This window comes from Hemibagrus wyckioides, linkage group LG23 (genome assembly GCF_019097595.1).
Source record: "Hemibagrus wyckioides isolate EC202008001 linkage group LG23, SWU_Hwy_1.0, whole genome shotgun sequence".
NCBI lineage: Eukaryota > Metazoa > Chordata > Actinopteri > Siluriformes > Bagridae > Hemibagrus > Hemibagrus wyckioides.
In genome coordinates, this window is record NC_080732.1 from 11,089,512 (window position 1) to 11,111,774 (window position 22,263).

Here is a 22,263-nt window from a genome sequence, read left to right on the forward strand (position 1 = left end):
GCACTGGGGAACGCATCAGTGCTTTCCCCTTAGCTGCTAGCTGAAACCCAGAGAGCAGGAGTTAGAGCCAGGTCAGCAGGTGAAGAATACAATAATGCTTAGCACTTCTTTTAGCTCTCTTTGATCCCAGCAACGCCGCCGCCCCAGGCCAGATAGTCCAGACCTAGAGTATCTGTCTTCCATCTCTCTCTTCTTCTAGTGAATATAACACAAGGTAAAACCTGGCCCATTCTCATCAATAACCATTCATTACTTCTTTCTTTAGTTCACACATTAAAAGGAGTGTAAAGACCAAAATCTAAAGTTACCAAAATTGGGATTCCCAAAACATATTTTTTGTTTCCCAAAACTACCAACACCCCTCGGTAAGTAGCTGCATAGATTAGGGAAGATCTGATTTGTAAATTATTCCATGATTGTGATTGGAAAGTTATATATGAGCTTCTGAGAGGGAATAAGCAAGAGTGTTTGAGAGGGAAACACGCCCCACCTCAACGATGGCTCCACTGGGCTGCCTGAGGAAGTGTCTGTAGCGTTGACGCAGGCCGCTCAGGTACAGCGTATAGATGGACACATGGCTGCTCGTCTCACCCACTTCAGTGACTACAGCCCCAGGGGATTCGCACCCTCCAGACACCTCCTGAGACCAGATGTAATCATAGACTGCCACCTAGTGAGACAATCCCCCATCCCCCCATTAGAACCTACTCAAAAACACAGCCATGATCAAACAGCACAAGATTAGCTAAATGAAAAGTCGGCAAGGAGAGACAGAAGATGGCAGGAGGAGAAAGAGGTCATCACCATCAACTCCTCCACCCAACAATGTTATGTCTACATGTAGGTAGGTGCTTACGGGAAATCTGGCCCAGCTGAAAATTAAAAACTAAGTAGTGAGCAAACGTTTCTGTACTGCATACATTCTGGTAGTTATGCACACATTCAAACAAAGAGTGGAGGTGAGAAGGGTTTTAGTGCCACATACCTGCACAAATGCTCACTTTGATGCAATTACCTGTCCGTTACTTGACAACAGTTCAGCACTTTTGAGATGAATCAAATCCCAAACCAGTTGACAGTAATCCTCTTTAATTTAACCACTCTTCTTCAGCTTTACTGATGATCTGAGCTCGCTGGGGCAGGAATGTAGGGGATCAAGTTGCCAGATTACTCAACCAATTCTGACCCTGGTATGGCACAGAGCACACCCACAGCCTCGAGAAAAGTTATTTTAATCCAAATACTTAATAGGATAAGAAAGGAAATACAGGATATGCTGTTTTCTTATATTAATACTGATCTCAAACCTATGCATGTCATCTGCATGCACAAGATTACTGAGATCCAAGTAAAATGAGATCAGATGTTATGAAGCCAGTTAAAAGTTTCGAAAATATTTCCATATTGTATGGTCATGTTAATTAGTGACCTCTTACCATTTACCATGGCTGTACTTGCTTCTGTTGGGCTTATATTCATGTCCATTTTAACTGAACTTTATCATTTGGGCAGGTATCAGCTTGCACAGCTCTAATTTGGCTGATTCGATTTCTGTTAGTGTTTAAATACCTTAGTGCACAGAACAAGCCAAGCCAAGTGTGTAGCAAGGCACATAGGTCTTGGCATCAGAGTGACAAGATCAAGCTGTCTCTCACCAAGCTGAACATGCAACATAGTGTCAGGTCTAACACACAAATACTAACCACAAACACAAAGACATTTATTATAGATTGGTTGTTGATTGGTGAGGAAACCAGCAGAAGTGCACGAATAGATAGAGGTTACAGAGAGCTCCTCCGAGAGGGGGAACAGATTTAGGGGCATCTGTCTTAATGATAGAGAAAGAAGCCAACAGGCTTGGACAGGCCTGAATTACTGCATGAATATTTCTGTCTTTTTTTTCAAACCACACTTCCTTGTTTCATCTTCTACCTCATTCAGTTTTCCTCTCTCTCTCTCACTCTCTCTCTCTCTCTGTTACTTTTCATGGCCCTTTTCTATAAGCTTAATCAAGGGGACATGCAGGAGTTTTTCAAGTTTATCAACTATAAGACTCAAGGTGACCCATCAAATTGGCCCAGTAATTATGACTCTGTTCAACAACAACAACAAAACAGCGGGAGCAAAGTGTTTTGAGGGAAACAAGGGCAGGGTCAGGCTGACAAAACCTTAATTTCAAATCAGTTTTTCGGCTACTTAAAGGTGTTGCCTACACAGGCTGCTGTTGCTATGAGGACAAGAGTCATTACAGAATGCAATTAGACACTTCATAAGTACAGAAAGCCCGGAGAGAATGCTCACATTGTGCACCATCAGAGGAGATTCTAAAAGGAATCAGTAGAAAATTACCTAGTAAATTAGAAACACTCCCCTTTCCCAATCACTTACAACCTAAAGTGTCTGATGAACCCTGTGTGGACTGTGTCGCATGTGTTGTCTACATTGTATTTTACTGTACATAGTTTAATATGAAAATATCCCAATTCCAAGGTTGTACATTATGCAATATCTGCTCAAGTCTCTGTAATCATGAGAAAATCTGGTAGTCTATAGAGTCTGGCTCAGTGCTAATCTGCATGTCTAATTATTTTGGTTAAAATGCTTACATACATAAATACATCAAGATATAATAAGAATGTTCCATTTTGATCAGGTTTTTCACATCAAAATTCATTCATTGAATGTTTTATTAAAATATAAGGAGGATAGAAAGTAGGTGCTATCTTGGTGTGTGTGTGTATGTGTGTGTGTGTGTGTGAGTTTGTATGTGGTAGAGTGGTTTCTCTGCCATTGTCCCAGCGCTGGCACTAAGTGACTGATTTAGACTCAAAGCCTGGGTGTTCTCAGAGAGCCCATCTGTGGATTAAGCAGATAGCATTCAAGTGAGCTAACCTAATTCTAACCAATCTAGCCTGGATTTATTGTGGACGTCTGTACATGAGGATCTGATAGAGCCCCATATCAGTCCCTTTATTTGCATCAACAGAGACAGCAACTGCTTCTTTGAGGACTATAAACATCAAACCATGTCTCCAAACCCTGACATAAATTCTGCATTTTACAGATGTTACGGCAAATGCACAGACAGGCCGGGATCCAGGAAGTGGAAATAAAAACGGCAGCCGACACTCAACTCTCCTCGAAATGAGCCTGCGCCTGCTCCCAGCCAAATGAGATTACATGTTTCCAGATTTGTAAAAATGGATATACGAAATTTGATAAGCGTCGCACTCAAGTGTAAGTGTCTCCTGTATTCAATACATTCTTAATGCACAAGCTAAAAGAGTGTCATACAAGGAAAAGCTGCTTCATAATAGAGTTGCTGTTGTGCTGAGGGAGGGTCATATGAGAATGGCGTGGCTCATACTATATGCTGTGCAGTACCAAGAGAGAAAGAGAGACACTAACATGACTCCCAAAATGCAGGTTGACAGAAACATGCAAATTTGATAGATAGATATATATGATATGATAATAAATCTATAAAGGTTTTGTGATCACAAACCAGGAAAATGCTACACATCACTGGCACAGCACTGGTGTCCTGCTTCCACAAACTGGTTTGTTATCTTTTAAACCCAACTTTTATCAACACCACGTATAAAATAATTGTTGACAATTGAAGTGAGTCGAAGTGAGTAGAAGAAAAGAGAAGAAAAAATAAAGGCTATTCTTCAGGAAAAGAAAGGGGTCTAAACAAAGCTTTGTATCATCTCGCTCTCAGTGATCCAAATAAGATAGTGCCATCATTACTGAGTCTACTCATCTGCAGCGCTCCCTTTTTAGCCTAATTTTACCTTCCATCTGCATACTCGTTGAGCTAATTAAATCTTTCCCTTCTCTCTCTCGCCATCTCTGTCTCTCTAGTCATCTGGATGACAAATAATGCAATGCAATTTTGGCACATTATTATGTATGAAATGTGAGGAATAATGTATTCCACTCGGCTGAATATCTCTAGACTTGCATGTAATGAGCACAACAGCAAAGTCAACTGTGTGTACGCATGTGTGTCTATGTATATGCATATAACTGAAGTTTTTCACTTCTGCCTTCCTCACATTCTCACCCTCCTCCTAGCTGCTGACCTCTGTGGTCAGCACAATCCAACCAGTACTTGGAGGTACACTACATATAAATATATACACTTCATATACAGATGGATAAATAGATAGACAGATATACAGATAATGATGGAGGGAAAGAGTGAGAGAGTGATAAAGAGAGTGTAGTGTTGCACCTGCTGGATCCTCTGGGCTCCTGGTTCTGTCCCGCTTGGCTTTAATTTACAGTGGGGAAAAATAATTAGAATCTCACTTTTGCGAAGAGTGGAGTGAAAATGTAAACAATGCTTCCCTGCGGGCGAGTGCTTTATCACAGTGACAGGTGCATTTGAATGAGTCTGTGTGTGAGTGTGTGTGGCGGACAGCCTGGGTTATTTATGTGGTAGTGGCACATGGCAAGTCTGGTACAGTTGGATATGATAGAGCACAGAGCACAAAGAGAGGATTGGTCGATCTAAAAGGAATGATGGACAGACAGACAGAACCAACAGAAGCCAATGTGTGCCAGTGAGAGACTTACACCACAAACACCCAATGATACAAATAGAAATATGCATAAAGTGTGGGATTTAAAAAAAATAGACTATGCTTATGCATAATATGTAAGCACACACCTAAATATAACCATATCTGGGAACACATAATCTACCTTTCTTTTTACAGTCTTTCAAATACAACAGTTTCCCAGACCCCAGTGTCGATACTTGTTCACTCAACACAGCTGAGTCACATGCAAATATCTTGAGCCATAAATAAGACACATTACAATTTTGTTTCTCTGTTTACATTCAGTCACTCATGTTCAGTAGCCTGTTCATCCTGATCAGAGCTCAGGGGGATCTGTGACACTGGGCAGAAACGCATCATGGATGGGAGGCCAGTCCATGGCAAAGCCCCGTGAACACACACACAATCACACATCAGTGTTTATTTTTAGAGTAGCCAATATAACTAACAGCATGTTTAGGGAGGTGTTAGTAACTGGTGTAAGAAAACCCACAAGGACCCAAACTCACAAACAAACCAGCTGTGAAGCGATAAATGCATTCTCTTCTGTATTGTCTGTGGACAGGGAAACATATTTGATGTGTCTCTTATTAATGCAACATAATAAATTCACTTATCAATTCTCCATAAATAACATACCAGTAAATTGTGTGTGCATGCACTATACAGTTGTTCTGTTTCCAAATACAACCGTCTCGTTTGATTAATGCCTACATTTGAACCATAATGTTTACATAATAGCAATGCAATTTTTATGTCGTTTCTGTGAATGCAGAGTTCCATGCCTGAGAGTTCATATTGTAAAGCAGCAGAGCAGATGCATTGTAATTCTAATTCATATTCTAAACCAGCAGATGTAGAAGGCTCAGCTAATCAGAGCTCGGTCCCACGCATGGATAACCCACACATTGCCAGCCATTAGAATAGAATAGAAATAGGCTATTATTGTAGACTTGTGGAAGAGGGAGCAGCCAGTTTATGCAATTAATGCTGTTCATCTGCCATTTGGATCTGCAGAGGCTGACTCTAACCTGGTAAATGCTCAGACATGACAGGCAACTGATGGAAAAACAGCATGTTTCAGTACAGCAAGGCCATTCATCTCTCATTTACCCAAGTGCAAACCCTGTCTCTCTGCACTAAAATCCTAGCTGTTTTCAATGTACTTCTTATTATAAGAAGAAAAAATATGCACATTTAAAATATGCTGTTTAAAATACTCAGAAGAGAATAACACTGGATTCAAAATTGAGAAAGTTGGAACAAAGAAGGAAAAAAGGCAAGGTGAGACACTTCGGGTGATAACATCTCTTCTGAGGATTATCTAACTGATGCATCTGCATAATTCCCTGTCACTAATCTGCTTTTATAAAACCTTTAAAATGCGTGTTTAATCCATAAACAATTCCTTAAGGTGATCTTTCACTTACTTGCACAGACCAAGAGTTCCTGGGAAAATACTTTCTAAGTTTTGTTTGTTCTCAGGGTTTAGCATCTTACAATTCACATTGAAGGACATTTGTATATTTTGTCCTAATTTGTTTGATTTTGTCTGTTCTTTAATAATATCTGCAGAAAAAGAAATGATGCATGAGAGGTGCTTTTGTTTTAATTATATTATCTTCCTTTAACTTTTAATATTGTCCTAAATGGTAAAAAAAATAATTTCACAATTATTGGTACTTTATTTTCTTTTTAACATTATCCCAATTAAATGAACTATGCATAACATATTTTGTCCTTTTTTATTTCTCATGCATTTAATTATATATAATTAGAAAGAGTATTTCCTACAACTTCATTTATTTTCTCAATGTGATTTTGTTAGCCTTAGCAGAAGATAAAGCCACAGTGTTATTATCCATGACTCAACAGGCTTAAAATCAGACTTTGACACAGACTTGCACATTTTTCTTCCTCACATAACTAGTTAATGGATTTTTAAAGGCTAAAATATTTCTCTACTGATATGTACTTTAAATAGGTTCTATTTTATTCCAAAGGGGAAAACAACATCTGCACAATGTCCTTAAGAGTGAACAATTCTGAAGTATTATATACTGCTCTTAAACTTAAATCTAAATCTAAATCTATTAAAGAAGAAAAACCTCTAACCCAGAGAGATAGAAATATGGGTAGAAATAAAACACTGAATATGATATAATGCTATAATGGTAAACAATATCACTAGTAGGCTGGTCTAATATTAACTTAGATAGATAGTCTTTCTTAAAAATTCCATTCATCCAGAACATCTCTAGAGAATGTTCCCTCATCTGTCGACAGTTCAATTTGTTCCCTCTGTTCTACATTATGAGAGGAGGAGGGGTGCAGGATCTATGAGAGTTTGAACATGTGGACCTAATTTTGCAGCTTCCAGCTGCATTTGTTTTGACAGCTGACTTGGTGAGCAACATATTAGGATGAAATGAAATGAAAAGCCCATCTCCGATGTGTCTGCTGAATGAATCTCCCAGATTTTGTGGAAACAGTCAGTCTAGCTGTTTAGTTAGATGAAAGATTCCTCTTTTTCTGTTGACATACATTTGATCTATGATAAAATCAGAAGCAATGAAAATATTTCTCATTATCACAGTGAAGTAAAATTGTGAAACTTCTGATAATCTTGAATACAATAACAACTAACCCCGAAAACCAAACCCACTAGTACTTTTTGACCTTGTCCCACACTATCATTTGTCGATTTCACTTAAGCTTGATCTGTTGAAAGCATGTTTAGAAAAATGCTTTACTGTCACACGTCAAATTTTATGGATAAATTCAAGTCAAAACTACTCAAAAAAGTAAGAAAAATCCTAAATCACAATCTCACTTTTGTATAATATTTAAGCCAGTGTGTGAAATGATGTGATTGTACCTCCACTGAAGGGTAAGAACAATGACTTAGCAGAGAAATGGGCCATTCTCGGATAAGATAAAATAAAGCTGATCCCAGTGAACAACAGATTCCCATAAAACAATATTTTGCCATGAATCATTATGTCATCTAAGCACACATGGACTATATTTTAGAAAAGAGGCTTTTCAGAGGTATATTGTTCAATATAGAAGAATTTTGGATGAACAGCTGATAAATAACTTAAAAATAAATAAAATAAAAATAAAAATAAAATAAAATGCCTCTTTTTTTTAAATCTTTTTCTACAACCACAATTGTTGCATATATAAAATCCATATACATATAACATCACCTGTTTTTTTTCCACAATCATCATCTTTTTGGATGAGTCTGTGTCCATTGTCTTCTAGTCTTCTGCTGCTATCTGCCTTAAAGTTTATTGTGTTGTGTGTTCCAAGATACTTTTCTGTTCACCATGGTAGTTATTTGAGTCATTGTTACCTTCCTGTAAGCTAGGACAAGGTGTTTCCATCCACAGAACTGCTCACTGTTTATTTATTTATTTATTTATTTATTTATTAATTATTGCACTATTCTGAATAGAGTGTAAACATTATTGTGTAAAGAGAAAAAAAACTCAAAATTTTCAATACTCATAACAACCTGTTTAAGGACATACATATTGAATATAGAATGTCTGTAGTATGTATATGCATATGTAGGGAAATTCTTCCTCTACCTCACTCCTCCCTACTTCCTGGACCATTGTGTGGCTGCACAACTTTCACACATTGCTGCCCAGCAAAAGCTGTTGACCTTTTCTCCACGGCAGGCCCACCCCTTGCCTAGTCACATCTCATATTGTGATGTGTGTGTGAGGGCTCTGTAGCCTCAGGCCTGCCAGCCCATGCACAGCACTGTCCACTAATAGCATCCTGTAATTGAAGAAGCAGCTCTCAGACATAATGCAAGCAAACAGCTTTGTAAAAAGGATGTTGGTGTGCTTGCAGAGGGGTGCAGGTGCCTCATCATGACCCCAGCAGTATCAGGTCAACCCCTCCCTCATGTCATATTGTCATGTTTTTGTTCCTGTTTGGGGTTTGTTTTCAGGGAGACCCGCTTCCTCTGCTGGCTCACAGCGGAGCCGGAGCCGTCGGTCACGGGCTGCTAGTCAGCAGGTGAGAATTAGTGAACAAATTCTACGGCTAATTGACTCATGAGCTTAATGGACTTCTTTCTCATGTTACAGTATTTGTTGCTGATATTTAATGAATGTGGGCGTCAGTAGAAGAGCATGATGTAGAATGTTGTGGCTGCACACACATCGGTCAGACTCAGAATTTCATAACAATGTCTGTAGGCTAATACAGAGAGATGCAACGTAACAAGTTGTAAAAGCAACGGTTTATGCTGTTATTAACTGTGCACTGAGTCTAAGATTGAGGCCACAGATCACAGTAGAGGTCTTGCCTATCATTCACTTAATAATATATGAGAGAGAGAGAGAGAGAGAGAGAGAGAGAGGAGATAAAGAAAAACCAACACAGTCTGCTCATCATTAGGCCTCAATTCTGCAGTCTGCCTCTCATGACAGCCCCCCAACACACCCACCAATCCGTTGTTTTGCAAAGCACCTTCGGTGTTCCCTAAATTCTGCCTGTGGAAACACATTAAGGAGAGACGGGGAGACAAACGCTGTGGCTTTGTTAGAATCTTGATGCAATTTTAGTTGCGAAAACATCTCGGGGGCTATCAGCGGCCATTAGCAAAATCAATGTCACCATGAAGTTTCTGGAGAATTATGGCGAAGATTAGAGTTCTGGCACACGGCTGCTCCGTCACTGTCAGACACTCGGTGACAAAACAGTTTGCATTACCTGCTAAAACGCGGCAGGCATTAGTACCTCCCTCCCAGGTACAGTAATCAAGAAGGCGACAGCAGACAATTAATGAGGTCCATCTGCACCAATGGCTATACATAATTAATGCCCTCATTACACACACGCTATGATTTTAGGCACCACTTCATTTTCTATCTCTCTCAGCTCCATGCAGTTGCTTTACAATGCAGCACACAAAAACTGAAAAGAAGATTAAATAAAGGGTGAGTTGTCTACTTCACATAGACAGATAACTTCCATCAGTGGAAGCTCTGCTGCACAGTTTTGAAGTTGGAAATTGTCGCAATTTATACTGAATATTAAATAAGCACAAAAATAATGTGCACAACTGCTAAACCTAGTGGCATTTATGTTATAATATTCAGTACTCAAATGTTAATAGCAGAGTGTAATATCTTAAACAGCAGCAATAATGATCATCACATGGCCTGAAAGAATATAAGCCATAATATAAAGTTAATTAAAGAGTAAAAAAATCGGATTATGTTTTATGATCAGCTGCTGAAAATTACAGGTTTGATGATAATAACACCAGGCCATTTGTGGATATGTTATTGAATGTGGATCTTGTTTTATTGTTTTAATGCTCATGGGAAACATACTAGCATTAACACTTTACTACTGTTAGGTCTTTAAGCATCTTGTTTGTTGTATATTGTACAATATAAATACTGAATTAAAATGGCAGTGTATGTTGCCAGGTGGTTAAAGAGCGTAACTTAAATCTTTTAATTTCTTTTTGTTGCACTGTAGAAGAGAAAGAGACACCAGAGACATTGTGTGCTTTTGTTAGTATATTACTATTTGTTGTTATAATACTGCATAACCGTAAAACCAGTGAACCACACTCAAACCATCATAAAGGATTCGATTAAGATCTATTTGTATCTTTTGTGGAGAAATAGCATTTTACTAAGGAATGGCAGCATCAGTTTTCTCCATATATGTAAATGTAGCAATGTAATCACGCTGACTTATGGTTTAATTATTTCTACTGCAAAAGTACTCAGCTGTATGCATCTGTCATGTAGTGAATCTTTAACCGTGAGTGCCAGCAGCTCAGTTTCTGAATAGAAGCAGCCAAGCTCAGCTCAAATAATATATATTTTTTCCATAAAATACAAATTTATCTTTGAACTATACTGGTAATGTATTTATTTATTAATTTGAAAGACCTGAGACCTTCCTTGAGGCAAGTTGTGTTAGAAATACCATTCTTTTAAATAAAGTGCTATTTAGAATTTCAAACAATTTGACATTTTTGTATTGTATAATAAAATAAAATAAAAAAAAAACCCAGGAAAATAAAATAATTTTCTTAACGATAACATTTGGTTCAATTCATCAACTAATCAGCGTCAACTGTGTTAAATCAGTTGTGTTAGGTGTGTACAAATTAACAAAGCTAAATGATGTAGTGCAGGAGTCCTGCAGGAATGCAATCTGACTCCTTTACTTCATTCTCTAACAAGTCATCATTTAACGGGTCAGTGCATCAGTGTTCTTTAACAGAGTCATATAATTTTGTAGAGGCTCTCATGGAGAGAATAACAGTACTGAGCCTCCTAGCTTCAATGTCTAACAACTTTAAAAATGCCTAAAGATGGATTTTGAATTACTTCATCATACAGAACATTTTAATCTTACTTATTCTGTTTAGGTTTGTACATGTGGATGCCCGAGCTAGTTTAGACTATAACTTTAATATAACTAACTAACTTTGGTCGTTTAATAGCAGATATCGTGCTCCTATAATCATGCTATGGTGAGATTTGGATATATGTTTGCTCAGTATCTTTTCACGAGTCTGTAGCTCCTGACACAGGCTGACACTCAGTTCTGGACTAAATATCTTGGTTTAAATCAGGAAAAACATTTTTGAGTCACCTTTTTAAAATTTGAGGTGTAGCTCTGATGACAATTCATCAATTCAGGGATTTTGAGGTGAAGAGCATAAAACTCTTACAGTATCATGCTGTTGAATACCTATTATGTCCTATAGGTATTTGTTTGTTTGTTTGTTTGTTTGTTGAACTTGAAGACCACAATAATCATATAAACTGTACCTTAATTAGTTAAAGAACCGAATGTGAATTTTATGTTAAAGGTTTTCCAATTGCTGAATGACAAATAGTGATAAAGTGGGTAGACAGATGATAAAGTAAACCTTTATACCTTACATTTGTAAGAGTAAATACTGAAATTAAAATGTTGTTCTAGAGGAAAGTAAGTAGTTTCTCTTCTTTCTTTATCTGTGTGTATGTTTTTTACAGTAATCACTGTATATATAAATATATAGAAAATATAAAATGCCATATATAAAATATGTCATTTAATGTCTTTTTTCTTGACACAATCATTTTCTGATATAATGATAACAATTTTTATTTCTCTGATGATCATCTTTATGAATGGAAAATTCTTAATTCTCAATGATCTAAAACAGTAATCACAATAAACACAGGGTATAGGGCTAAAGCATGCTAAAATATTCACCATAAAATGAAGTGAACTTTATAAACTTCCTATAGCTCTGTTTCTCTATACTTAGAAGCGTACCATTTGTTCAGTTTCTCCTTCTTCTTGTCTTTGCTAATGAAAGCCTCATGGCCTCTTGTTATTAAAATTGTGCCTCTCCTATATTAATTGGGTTCATAATAAGAAACATGCTGGATTCACTATTTAATTGCTACGGCACATTTGGAATACAGTTTTGGAAATGTATTTTTAATGAAAACCACTGCATCCTGACCTAATCATATCAACCTTCTCCTATCTAATTAAAGATGCAAAAATCATTAGAGTTGCAAAATATTAGTTTCAGATTTGTCTCAATGCTCCTTTCCCTATCTGCATACGTTTCTTTGATATGGTGATGATAAATAGTTAATGAGATATAAATGACAAAATTTGCATGTAGGCAAATTAGTTTAATAGGGATATGTATTTGGAGAGTTGGGAAAGTCACCCTTTTTTGCAGGGAGAACTTGCTATAATAATTATAAAATAATGGCCCAGGCCGTCTTATTTAAATGAAAAATTGCCTAGCTGGATAATGTTAAAAATGGTGAAATGCAATAACCCTAAATTTTCATCATGCTGGCAAAGGGCTTTAATGTGTTATCATTTTATCAGTTCAATAAGGGGGAATTAGGGGCAATATTAGGAAAGCAGTGATTGCTGTAATTCTGGAACAGAACTGTACAGCGACTGAAGGTTGGGATGAGGAGAGGAGATGGTGAAAAGTCATTGCCTAAATGAGAATCATTGCAAATGCATTCCACTGTTCTCCAGACACACAAAGCTAGCGAGGTCTTACCCTGTATGCCACTTACTAAGCCCTGAAGGTCAGAGAGTAAAAAGATGGAAGAAATCAAGAAGCTAACAGCAAAACAAAGATGTTGAACTGACAGCAAGGAGTGTGTATTATTATGTGCACTTAACAAAAAAAGGGATGTGAATTTTACAATAATTTACTCAAGACGGAACCCTTTAACCTTAACCTGCAGCTCAAAAGCATCAGCCAAATGAGTAAATATACTGGATTATGTGTTAAAGATTAGTCTAAAGGCAAGTATTTGTTGAAAGAGTCTTTCTTCAGAAAAAGATAGAGTAAAACATGAGAACCTGGTTTCTGTGGTCTGATCAAACAATTGCTAACTGAGATCCAGTTTGGGTAATTATCTCCAATTAATTAACATGAAACTAAAGACCTCTGAGATGAATTTGTAGCTTTCTGAAATGTAACTAAAGAACTCTAATCATTTACATTACTGTATCTTCAAAATCCATGCATGAATTATCAATCATCCTAATTCCTGATTTCATCAGTTTTTTTCAATTATCATTCCTGTTCATAAGCAGTCCTTTGCGATGTTACAGGAAACCATTAGAGCGTGTTAAAATGCCATTAAGCTTTGATAGACTCACTTTAAATACCCAGAATCAGAACTGTGTTAAAAATCATTTACAAGAAAAAGTACATTTTTAAAAATGCCTTTTCTTCTTCACATAGTCTAGCAGCCATGACATGAACTATCAGCCAGCAGTTGGGCAATTTAGCAGAGGCAATCGAATGGATTAATATTAAGCCTTTTTTTAAATCACACATTAATCCAGCTAAGCTTTTGGGCTTGAGAAAAGCTCTGAGACATTTGGCAGTCTTTCTGATGGTTAAAATGGTGGTTAACACAAGACAACTAGACCAATACATTAAAGCAAACGATATGCACAAACCTTACGTCTCTCGCCGTTGAAACCTCTCCATTCCTCCGCCTTTTTTACAATGTAACTAAGCTCCTGATTGGAAACTTCAAAATCATCTGGGATAAAAAAAGCTCTCTCTGGACTGTGGAGACGAAGGTACACATCCAGAATTCTGCCGTCATTATGGAACCTGGAAAAAAAGAAGAAATCCCACACAAGAGTATAAATCAAATACATCCATATAACTCTCATCAGCTTAGATGTTTTAATTTTTTTTTAGCCCAGGCACTTTTTTTTAATAACCATTTATTATTTAACTATTTCCTGTTATTCAGTCAGTCAATCATGCGGCAGCAGCACAATGCAAAAACTCATGCAGAAACAGGTCCAGAGCATCACATCAAATATCAGAATGGGGAAAAAGTGTGATCTCTTTGACTTTAACCATGGCATAGATGTTGGTGCCAGATGGGCTGGTTTGTGTATTTCAGAAACTGCTGACCTGGGATTTTCAAAAAAAAACTAAATTTACAAAGAATGGTCTGAAAAAGAAACTACATCCTGTGAGCAGAGTGTCTGCATGCTGAAACACAGAGTTAATGGGAGAGATCAGAGGAGAATGACCAGACTGCTCTGAGCTGCCAGAATGTCTGTATTAACTCAAATAGGCACTCTTTAAAACTGTGATGAGTTAAAATCCATCTCTGAACACACAACACGTCAAACCTTGAAGTGGATGAACTACAACAGCAGACGACCACATCAGGTTCCACTCCTATCAGCCAAGAACAAGAATCTGAGGCTATGATAGGTACAGACATACAGAAACTGGACAGTTGATAAATGGCGTCCTGGCAGCTCAAACCAATCTAGCCATTTTCCTCTGACCTCTCTTAACAATCTCTCTTCCACCCAAATAACTGTCACTCACTCACTTTATTTGTCACTCCATTCTGTGTAAACTCTTGCCACTGCTATATGAAAAAATCTCAAGAGATCAGCAATTTATGGTACCAACAACCATGCCACAGTTAAAGTCACAGCGATCAGACAATTGTGATATTTGATTAACATATGACTAGGAGTACTCTCATTTGTCTAGTTATCTTTATTGTATGATAAAGATACCTTATCTGATGAATATTTTGTTTTGTCTTTTACATCATGTTAACAGACAAGTATATATATATATATATATATATATATATATATATATATATATATATATACCAGTACACCAGACCAGTACACCTTTTTCCATTGCTACATGGTCCAGTTCTGATGCTCATGTGCCCATTGTAAGTGTTTTCGGCAGTAGACAGGGATCTACAGCATTTTGTGTGTTCTGATACCTTTCTATCAAAGTCAGAGTTATCTTTGTCAGCAATTTGATTCAATTTTGAATTTTCCATCAAAATTCAGGCCCATTTCACAACTTATAGAACTCAAAGGATCTTCTGCTAATGTCTTGGTGGCAGAAACAACAGTACACTTTCAGAGGTCCATGGAGTCTATGCCTTGACAAGTCAGAGATGTTTTGAGAGCCTATTTATTTTTGTTTATATCCAACAAAGTGCCTTTAACTGAAGACTGAATAGCAGGACAAGAATAGCATTGTGATAAACTGTAGCACATGACCGCTCACATTGCAGGACAGCCAAGCACAATAGCTCAGCTAAAGTGTTTTATTAATTAGCAGTAAATTGTAAATCACTATGCCACTCAAAATGAATGTAAAATGACAGGCACTGAAGTGCAATTCCAAAATAAATAGTTCCAAACAAAATATGGTTTACAAATGAACTCAAGATGCACTGTACACACCCAGTTTTATAGAACGACTCCTGGCATGAGTTCTGACACTTCGTGAATCTCATTGAGCTATGTTGTCTCCCTGGATAAACAGAAGGAATAATTTGTCTGTTAAGGTGTGCCTAATATCTTCACCCTTTCATACAGTAAATCTTAGCTTTAGCTCAGCCTCAAAGATCTGTTTGCAGGGATAAGATGGATGCTTTGTCTGACAAGGAGTGCTTGAGTAAAACGGGGAAGATGGAATGGCTATTGATTGGAGTCTTGAGGTGGCAGTGCATCAGACATCTTCTCTTCTAACAACTTGGCTTCTGTTCAAAACTCTCTGATCTTCGACCCCAACAAAGGGATTTGGTTCAGTTAAAGGGTAATCGGAACTCAAATAAAACTCACATGACAAAAAAGACTAACTCATGCAAGAGAAGAGCTTACTGTCTCAATGGGAAAAAGCAGAGAGTGATGTCTGTTGGCTATCATATGTAAAACATGACCTCAACTCATCTGAATAACTCACATGCACTGAAACAAAGCAAGATTCAGTTCACTGACATGACCAAGCTTTCATGGCATGGAGTGAATATCAGACTCTTTCAGATGTTTCAGACTGATATCTTTAGCAATGATTTACAAAAAGGCAACAATTAATGTTATGATCATAGCCAAATAAATGTAAATAAATGAACTGAAGTATCATATTGTCTCAAACTGGACTGGGCACAAGACCTATTCAACACACTATTTATTTCAATATTATTTCATAATTTCAATGCCTGGTCTATTCACATATAGTGTTCAGAAATAGATGGTGTTTTTATAAAGGTCATTTTTCCCCCATACTTGCCGACTCTCCTGATTCATCATGTAACATCCTGATTTTAATTATTTTTCACCCATGGTCTCTAGTGGTCTATTTTAGGATACGTTTGTCAAGTGTGATCTTTTTGTTCATATCTAACATCTAGCAGAAAGACACCAGACAATACAGTGAGGCCACACATCATACTGTAAAATAAATACAAATGTGTTCATTGTGGGGAAGGCCAACCTATTCCACTCCAACACACAATAAGGCTTTTTAATATATCTGCTCCTTACATTGAAGCCATGCAGAATTTAGTTGCCATCAGGATCACACATCACACTGAATTTAATAATGTGCTTAATGGAACATATTCTGTTTTTCCTTTTTGCAGGGAGTGATGCAGGGCCTGCGTAAATGTAATTAAAAAACAGCTATCTATACATGCAGCCTCAGGAGGTATTACAGAAATAGGTCAGCTGGTGTGTCATTGTCTCTCTTCAGGCAGCCCATAGGAACATCTTAAACCACAAAGCATGATGGGTACTGAGCAGGCTTACATTTAGAGCCTATGCTTTTGTCCCAGCACATGACAAACATAACAGACAGACATGAGACTAACGCATACAACAAACTGCACTGGCACAGCACAGAATCTTTAGTGTGACATTAATACCAACCTAGGATTTGTGCAGTTTAATGCCTTGGACTGGAAAATGAAGCCAGTTCCTAAAGCATTATCCAACTCAGTTTTATTTAGACTACTGCATATAGTCAAATATTTACTAGCAACAGTAAACACAAAAGAAAAATGACTGTGTGAAACGCATTACCGACAACTGTGGTCAGACAACTCAACCACTACAATATCCCTCAGGCACCCTCACACCAACTAACCCCAGAGAGCAGGATTTCATTTCATCAACTCCATTTAATTTTTTATGTTGGTCCTTTGCTCATCAGCAATCACTTGAGACTATTAAATCAAAGTGCATTATATCAGCAGCCGGTTGCCAGATGAAAGCACAAGAGAAAATGTCCCATTAAAGCCTATTTATGATGCTTATCATTTTGTGAACAAGATGCCAGTGTTTCATATTATGGGCAGAAATGTTATCCACCAGAAAGGTCAGAGGAGAAGAGGAAAGTGTGTCTAATGAACCACATGTTATCCTAGAGGCACATCTGCACTAGAATCTCACTTCCGCACAATCTGACCACTCTCGTCCACTCCCCCAGAACATCTGAGCAATCCTGCCAGTAAAAAAGGTGACCAATTATGTCCGATCTCACAGAAAGTCTGACCAAGCCTGCTTGCAGAAAATCTTATCACTCCTGTCTGCTTCTGCAAAAATTCTGACCAATTCCATCCACTCCCACTGACAATCTGACCAACCTTGACCACTCCTACCGAAAGTCTGACCAATCCTATCTGCAGAAAGTCTGACCTATCCTATCCACTCACAGTTCACAGGTCAGGATGATGTCATTTCTCGTTCTCGGATTCAACACATAAACAGCAACGTGTTTAAAGGTAAGCAGTGGGATTTTGTGTACTTCTGATGTTGTGCCTTTGTTGATTTTATGTCACTCCATTAAACCGAGCAGAAACTTGTAGCTGAGAAGAGTGGAAAAGTAGGAATTTCAAGTTGAGAGGAAGTTATTTTTGCTTTTACCTACCAGATAAATTTCCAAATTAACTTTATTTCTTTTTTTTTACTAGAATATACTGAATTAATTCATCATATAAAATTTTACCCTGCTGACAATCTGTCACCAGGAAATGACAAAAAAAAAATATATGGGCCAGACATGTTCACAGTTTCCAGGAACGATGCAGATTACACACCGAGGTGTGTATTCTAGCTGTATGTTAATTACTAGCAGAAAACACAGAATTTGTGCGTTAAATATGTATAACATGAAATTAATGTTTAAATAACATTTTTTGCTATGGTCAAAAACACTAAGACACATTTTTCCCCATTCTGATGCTTGAAGTGGACATTACTCATATCCAGCATGATTTTATGTACCGCTCTGCTGCCAAATGATTGGCTGATTATAAACTATACATACATAACAATGTCTTGCATATTCAGTCCCATGACCAATTCCCTCATATTACTTAATGTTATTTTATTTGAACTCAAATCAATCATTTTTAGATGACATTGAATTTATGTTGGGGAATATTTTAATGAAAAATACAAATAAATTGATTGTGTATGTATTCAACCCCCACACTTTATTATTTCGTACATCCATTTTTTTCTGTAATAACAGATTTAATTCTTTTAGAGTACAAATGCACCAGCTTTGCACACAGTGTTGGAGTAAATTTGCCTCAGTGTCCTTGGGTGATTTGCTTTAGGTTATTCAGGTTGGCTGGTTGATGCTTGTAGATGCAAATACCACAGATTCTCAGTAGGATTGATTTCAGGACTTGCCATTGTAGATCATTTTCCATTTTGTCCAATCTTCTTTCAATTCTGACAAGATGCCCAGTCCATGCATATAAGAAGCATCCCTACAGCATGATGCTGCCACCACCAGCATGAGAAGTTTTAGGTTTGCGCCTTTGGCTTTGCACTTTTAAATTTTAGAAAAAGCTCTAACTTTTCATAGCTGACCACAAACCCTTTCCATCACAGCTGGTTCACTCCAGACATGCACTTTGATGGAACTTTTCAACTAATGGAAACTCTTGGCACCCTCTGATACTAGTCAATGTTACGCAGTGTTGACTAGTGCATCATTACTCTGCTCTCAGCCACTGAACTCTGTAGCTCCTTCAAAGTGATTATTGACTTCTGTGTGGCTTCTCTCATTAAAAGAAAATTTTTCTTTCCCGAAAATATGACAAAAACTTTGATGATTCCTAGGTGGATGCCAGTGATAATGGAAATATGTCCTCGTTAGGGCATTTTCTTTCATCACTGAGAGGGGTTGAATACTTGCAAATAAGATTTCAAACAAAAAACTTTTCCAACATAAATCCAATGTAATTAGTTTCACTGTGTAAAAATAAAATATGAACACAGAAGGAAATTTCAATTTACCATGTGCAATTCAGTAATATGACTGTATACAGGACTCTAAATACTTTTGCAAGGAACTGTATGTATGTATATAATCTATTAGTATATTATATATGGGTATGCATACAGACACATCTCTATTAAAAAGATTATAAAAAGTTTATCACTGATATCACAGTCTTGTGGAGCTGTTAGAGCAGAGGAAATACAAACCATGTAGAATTGGGATTATATGGTTCAGGCTAACCTGAGGAAGTACATGTAGAGCATGGTGAAGGAGAGAATAAAGAGGACGATATACAGGAAAAGGGTGATGAGAATTCCGGCTGTGCCTGACTGCTCCAAACGATGGAAATGCCAGTAAAGCTTAGCGGCATCAGCCACTGGCTTTTCTGCACTGTAAGACAGACGCTGGAAGTGGTGCACACACACACACACACACACACAGAGTATATATAATGATGGAACAGGTCCACAACACTTCTGTTTTAACATTAACATTAACTTTGTGGGATGTAGGAAATTGTACATATATTTCTAAGGGCAGGGAACTCATGGCAAACAGAAGAAGTAAAGTAAGACAGCATGTGTGTGTGTGTTCAACTGCTGCTGCACTATTTTCAGCTAATTTAAAAAGCGACATTAATTGGGGAAGCATTGTATTGCAACAGTGCAAAAGCAGTGCGAAAATTGTGCGATTAGCACTTCAGTTAAAAATAAGGTTTACCATCCACACATTTAACTACTTTCACACTGATGGCACTGTGGTGGAAACAGCATAATTAACCAGAGGTCTGCCTTTTAGAGGTGGTATGGTAACTGTTGAGGAATTGTGTCCATCTAGTCCAGCTAATTCCTGATCCTTTCTAGCAGTAACACAAAACCTGCTCAAAATTATGCACCATCATCACACACAGATACTACTATTATTAGCAGTGTATCGAAAATCTTTTCTTTTTTTTTTTCTCTTTCTTTGGGTTGTTAGGTTAGCACACACTCTATAGATAAACTCTATCGGTGATGATAAACTCTAGGGACCTTTCAGTCTAGAATTTATTAACGGAATAAAGGAAATTTGGAGGTGTATCCCAGACGCTATTGGAATATATTTCAGTACAGCATCTTGGAAACCTTATGACGTTTCATTCTGGGTAATAAATGATGATGTTTAGTCAGTACAAATTTTTATAAACAATTGGAAATGGTATAAAGTAATAAAAGTGCAGTTCCTTAGTTCTCTTCCTGCTGACAATAACAAATGTATTTCAGTTGATCACAGCAGTTTCTGTGTGTTTGCACACACAGACACAGTCGCGGGGGTTAATTATGTAAGCCACACTGAAAATATGAGAGATTATGAAAATATGCCTGCAACAATTTTGCTGTACAGCAAATGAAGGATATAATCAAATAACACTGTTCTATAACTCCTGTATAATCAAACAGTTCACAGAAGCTTAGAACTTATTGAATAATCATAAACTTCTAATCAAGCTACATTTCTCTCTCTCTCTCTCTCTCTCTCTCTCCTCAGACTAGTTTCACTTTGTATTTCTAAAGTCACTTTGCTACAATAATTTTGTAAACTTCTATTTACAGTGCCAAAGTGCTCGTATGATTTTATGTGACTTACCCCAAGGACAGCGTCTACAGTGAAGACAGCCAGAGGGTCAAGCACTGTCCACACTCCCAGAGCCATGATCAGCTTTGACAGGAAGGAAGGAGTTGAGCCAAACACTAGCTGACAGAGCCATCTGATCAGAAGCAGCAGAAACATAGCTGCATTCAAGGTCAAGGGCCCCAACAACACCAGCAGCAGCTCCTCCAGGGTGCGCAGGAGAGAGCTCTGATATACCAAATCCACCGTGTGGGCATGGAAGCTAAACCTAGACAGGGTGGGTGAGAAACGGAGAGGGGGATAATAGGGGAAAAAGGGTGAGTCTTGATGTCGGAGTGTTTATGTCGACTCTGACACATTTCAGACACGAGAGTGAGAAAATGAAGATAGTGTCTGCTACTTTAAGTGATTTCTGCTAAACATATGCTTTTACACAAAGCCTTCCCATCACAGTTCTTACTGATTTCCATTGCAAATATAGAAATATGCTGTATGTTAATGGTAAAAACTGTGAAAACATGATGGTGCAGGATCAGTTCATGTCCACTTATGATGACTAGCAGACTGCAGTTTCACTTAGTAGGAGGCCTCAAAGCTCTCTTAATTTAGCATTTGCAGGACGATGGTCTTTGTGTCTGTTCATTAATTTCCTTTAGCATGTGTGAGTGAGGCAGCACCACCCCCCATTACACCTGCATCGGCCCATTGGAGTTCCTCTCGCTGACCAAACAGGGGTATCGAAGCATAGGCAAGTCTCACTGGGAGATTTATAGAAAATACAGACAGGTGACAAATTAAAGGAAAACATAAAGCGTCTTAGTAAGGTGTTGGGCCACCATAATCCACCAGGATAGCTTCAGTGTGCTTTGGTACTGATACTACAAATCCCTGGAACTGTTCTGCCTGAAAAATGGAAGCACTGTTCATCAAAACTGGTATTTAATGATAATACTAGTGCTTTTTTTACACTGTCTAAACCTGTAAAGGCCATCGCTTATGAAGCTTATATAATTTTTATCCTCATTAAATCATTCAGAGAGTCCTGTGGCTGGGGTCCTGTGTCATCAAGGAAGTGATTACTCTCAACCAGATGATTAGTTAGAAGAAGTCTGTATTGATTTGCAGTACCCCTTTTCCTCTAAAGGGACAAGTACTGAGAGCCACCTTCTTTTTTCTTTAATGCAGTTTACATTAGCAACATGGATCTTGGACTCACTCAAAACACTTCATACATGTCTCAGAATAAACTTATTCCACCATTCATTGGCAACAATTCTCATTTAGAAAGCATACATGGTCACTCGTAACACACTGACCTAAAAACAGCAACAGGGAGGTAATTTTACATAAATCAGAATTCCACTATGGAAATAGAATAACGCCTTTTCACTTTTCACTTTATTTACTGTACTAAACTATTCATACAGTAACAAATAATCAGAAATGCTTTAATTT

General features: G+C 37.6%; 1 protein-coding gene across 1 annotated transcript in view; it reads right to left on the reverse strand.

Annotated features, from left to right (window-relative positions):
* Nucleotides 1-22,263, reverse strand: part of ofcc1 (orofacial cleft 1 candidate 1) — a 72,509-nt gene that overhangs the window by 6,860 nt on the left and 43,386 nt on the right. Inside the window, exons 16-19 of the mRNA XM_058375832.1 lie at nt 20,824-21,076; nt 19,438-19,601; nt 13,569-13,728; nt 491-670 (exon numbers count right to left, since the gene is read on the reverse strand). Of these exons, the coding sequence (XP_058231815.1) occupies nt 491-670; nt 13,569-13,728; nt 19,438-19,601; nt 20,824-21,076 (757 nt within the window). The remainder of the gene's footprint in view (nt 1-490; nt 671-13,568; nt 13,729-19,437; nt 19,602-20,823; nt 21,077-22,263) is intronic.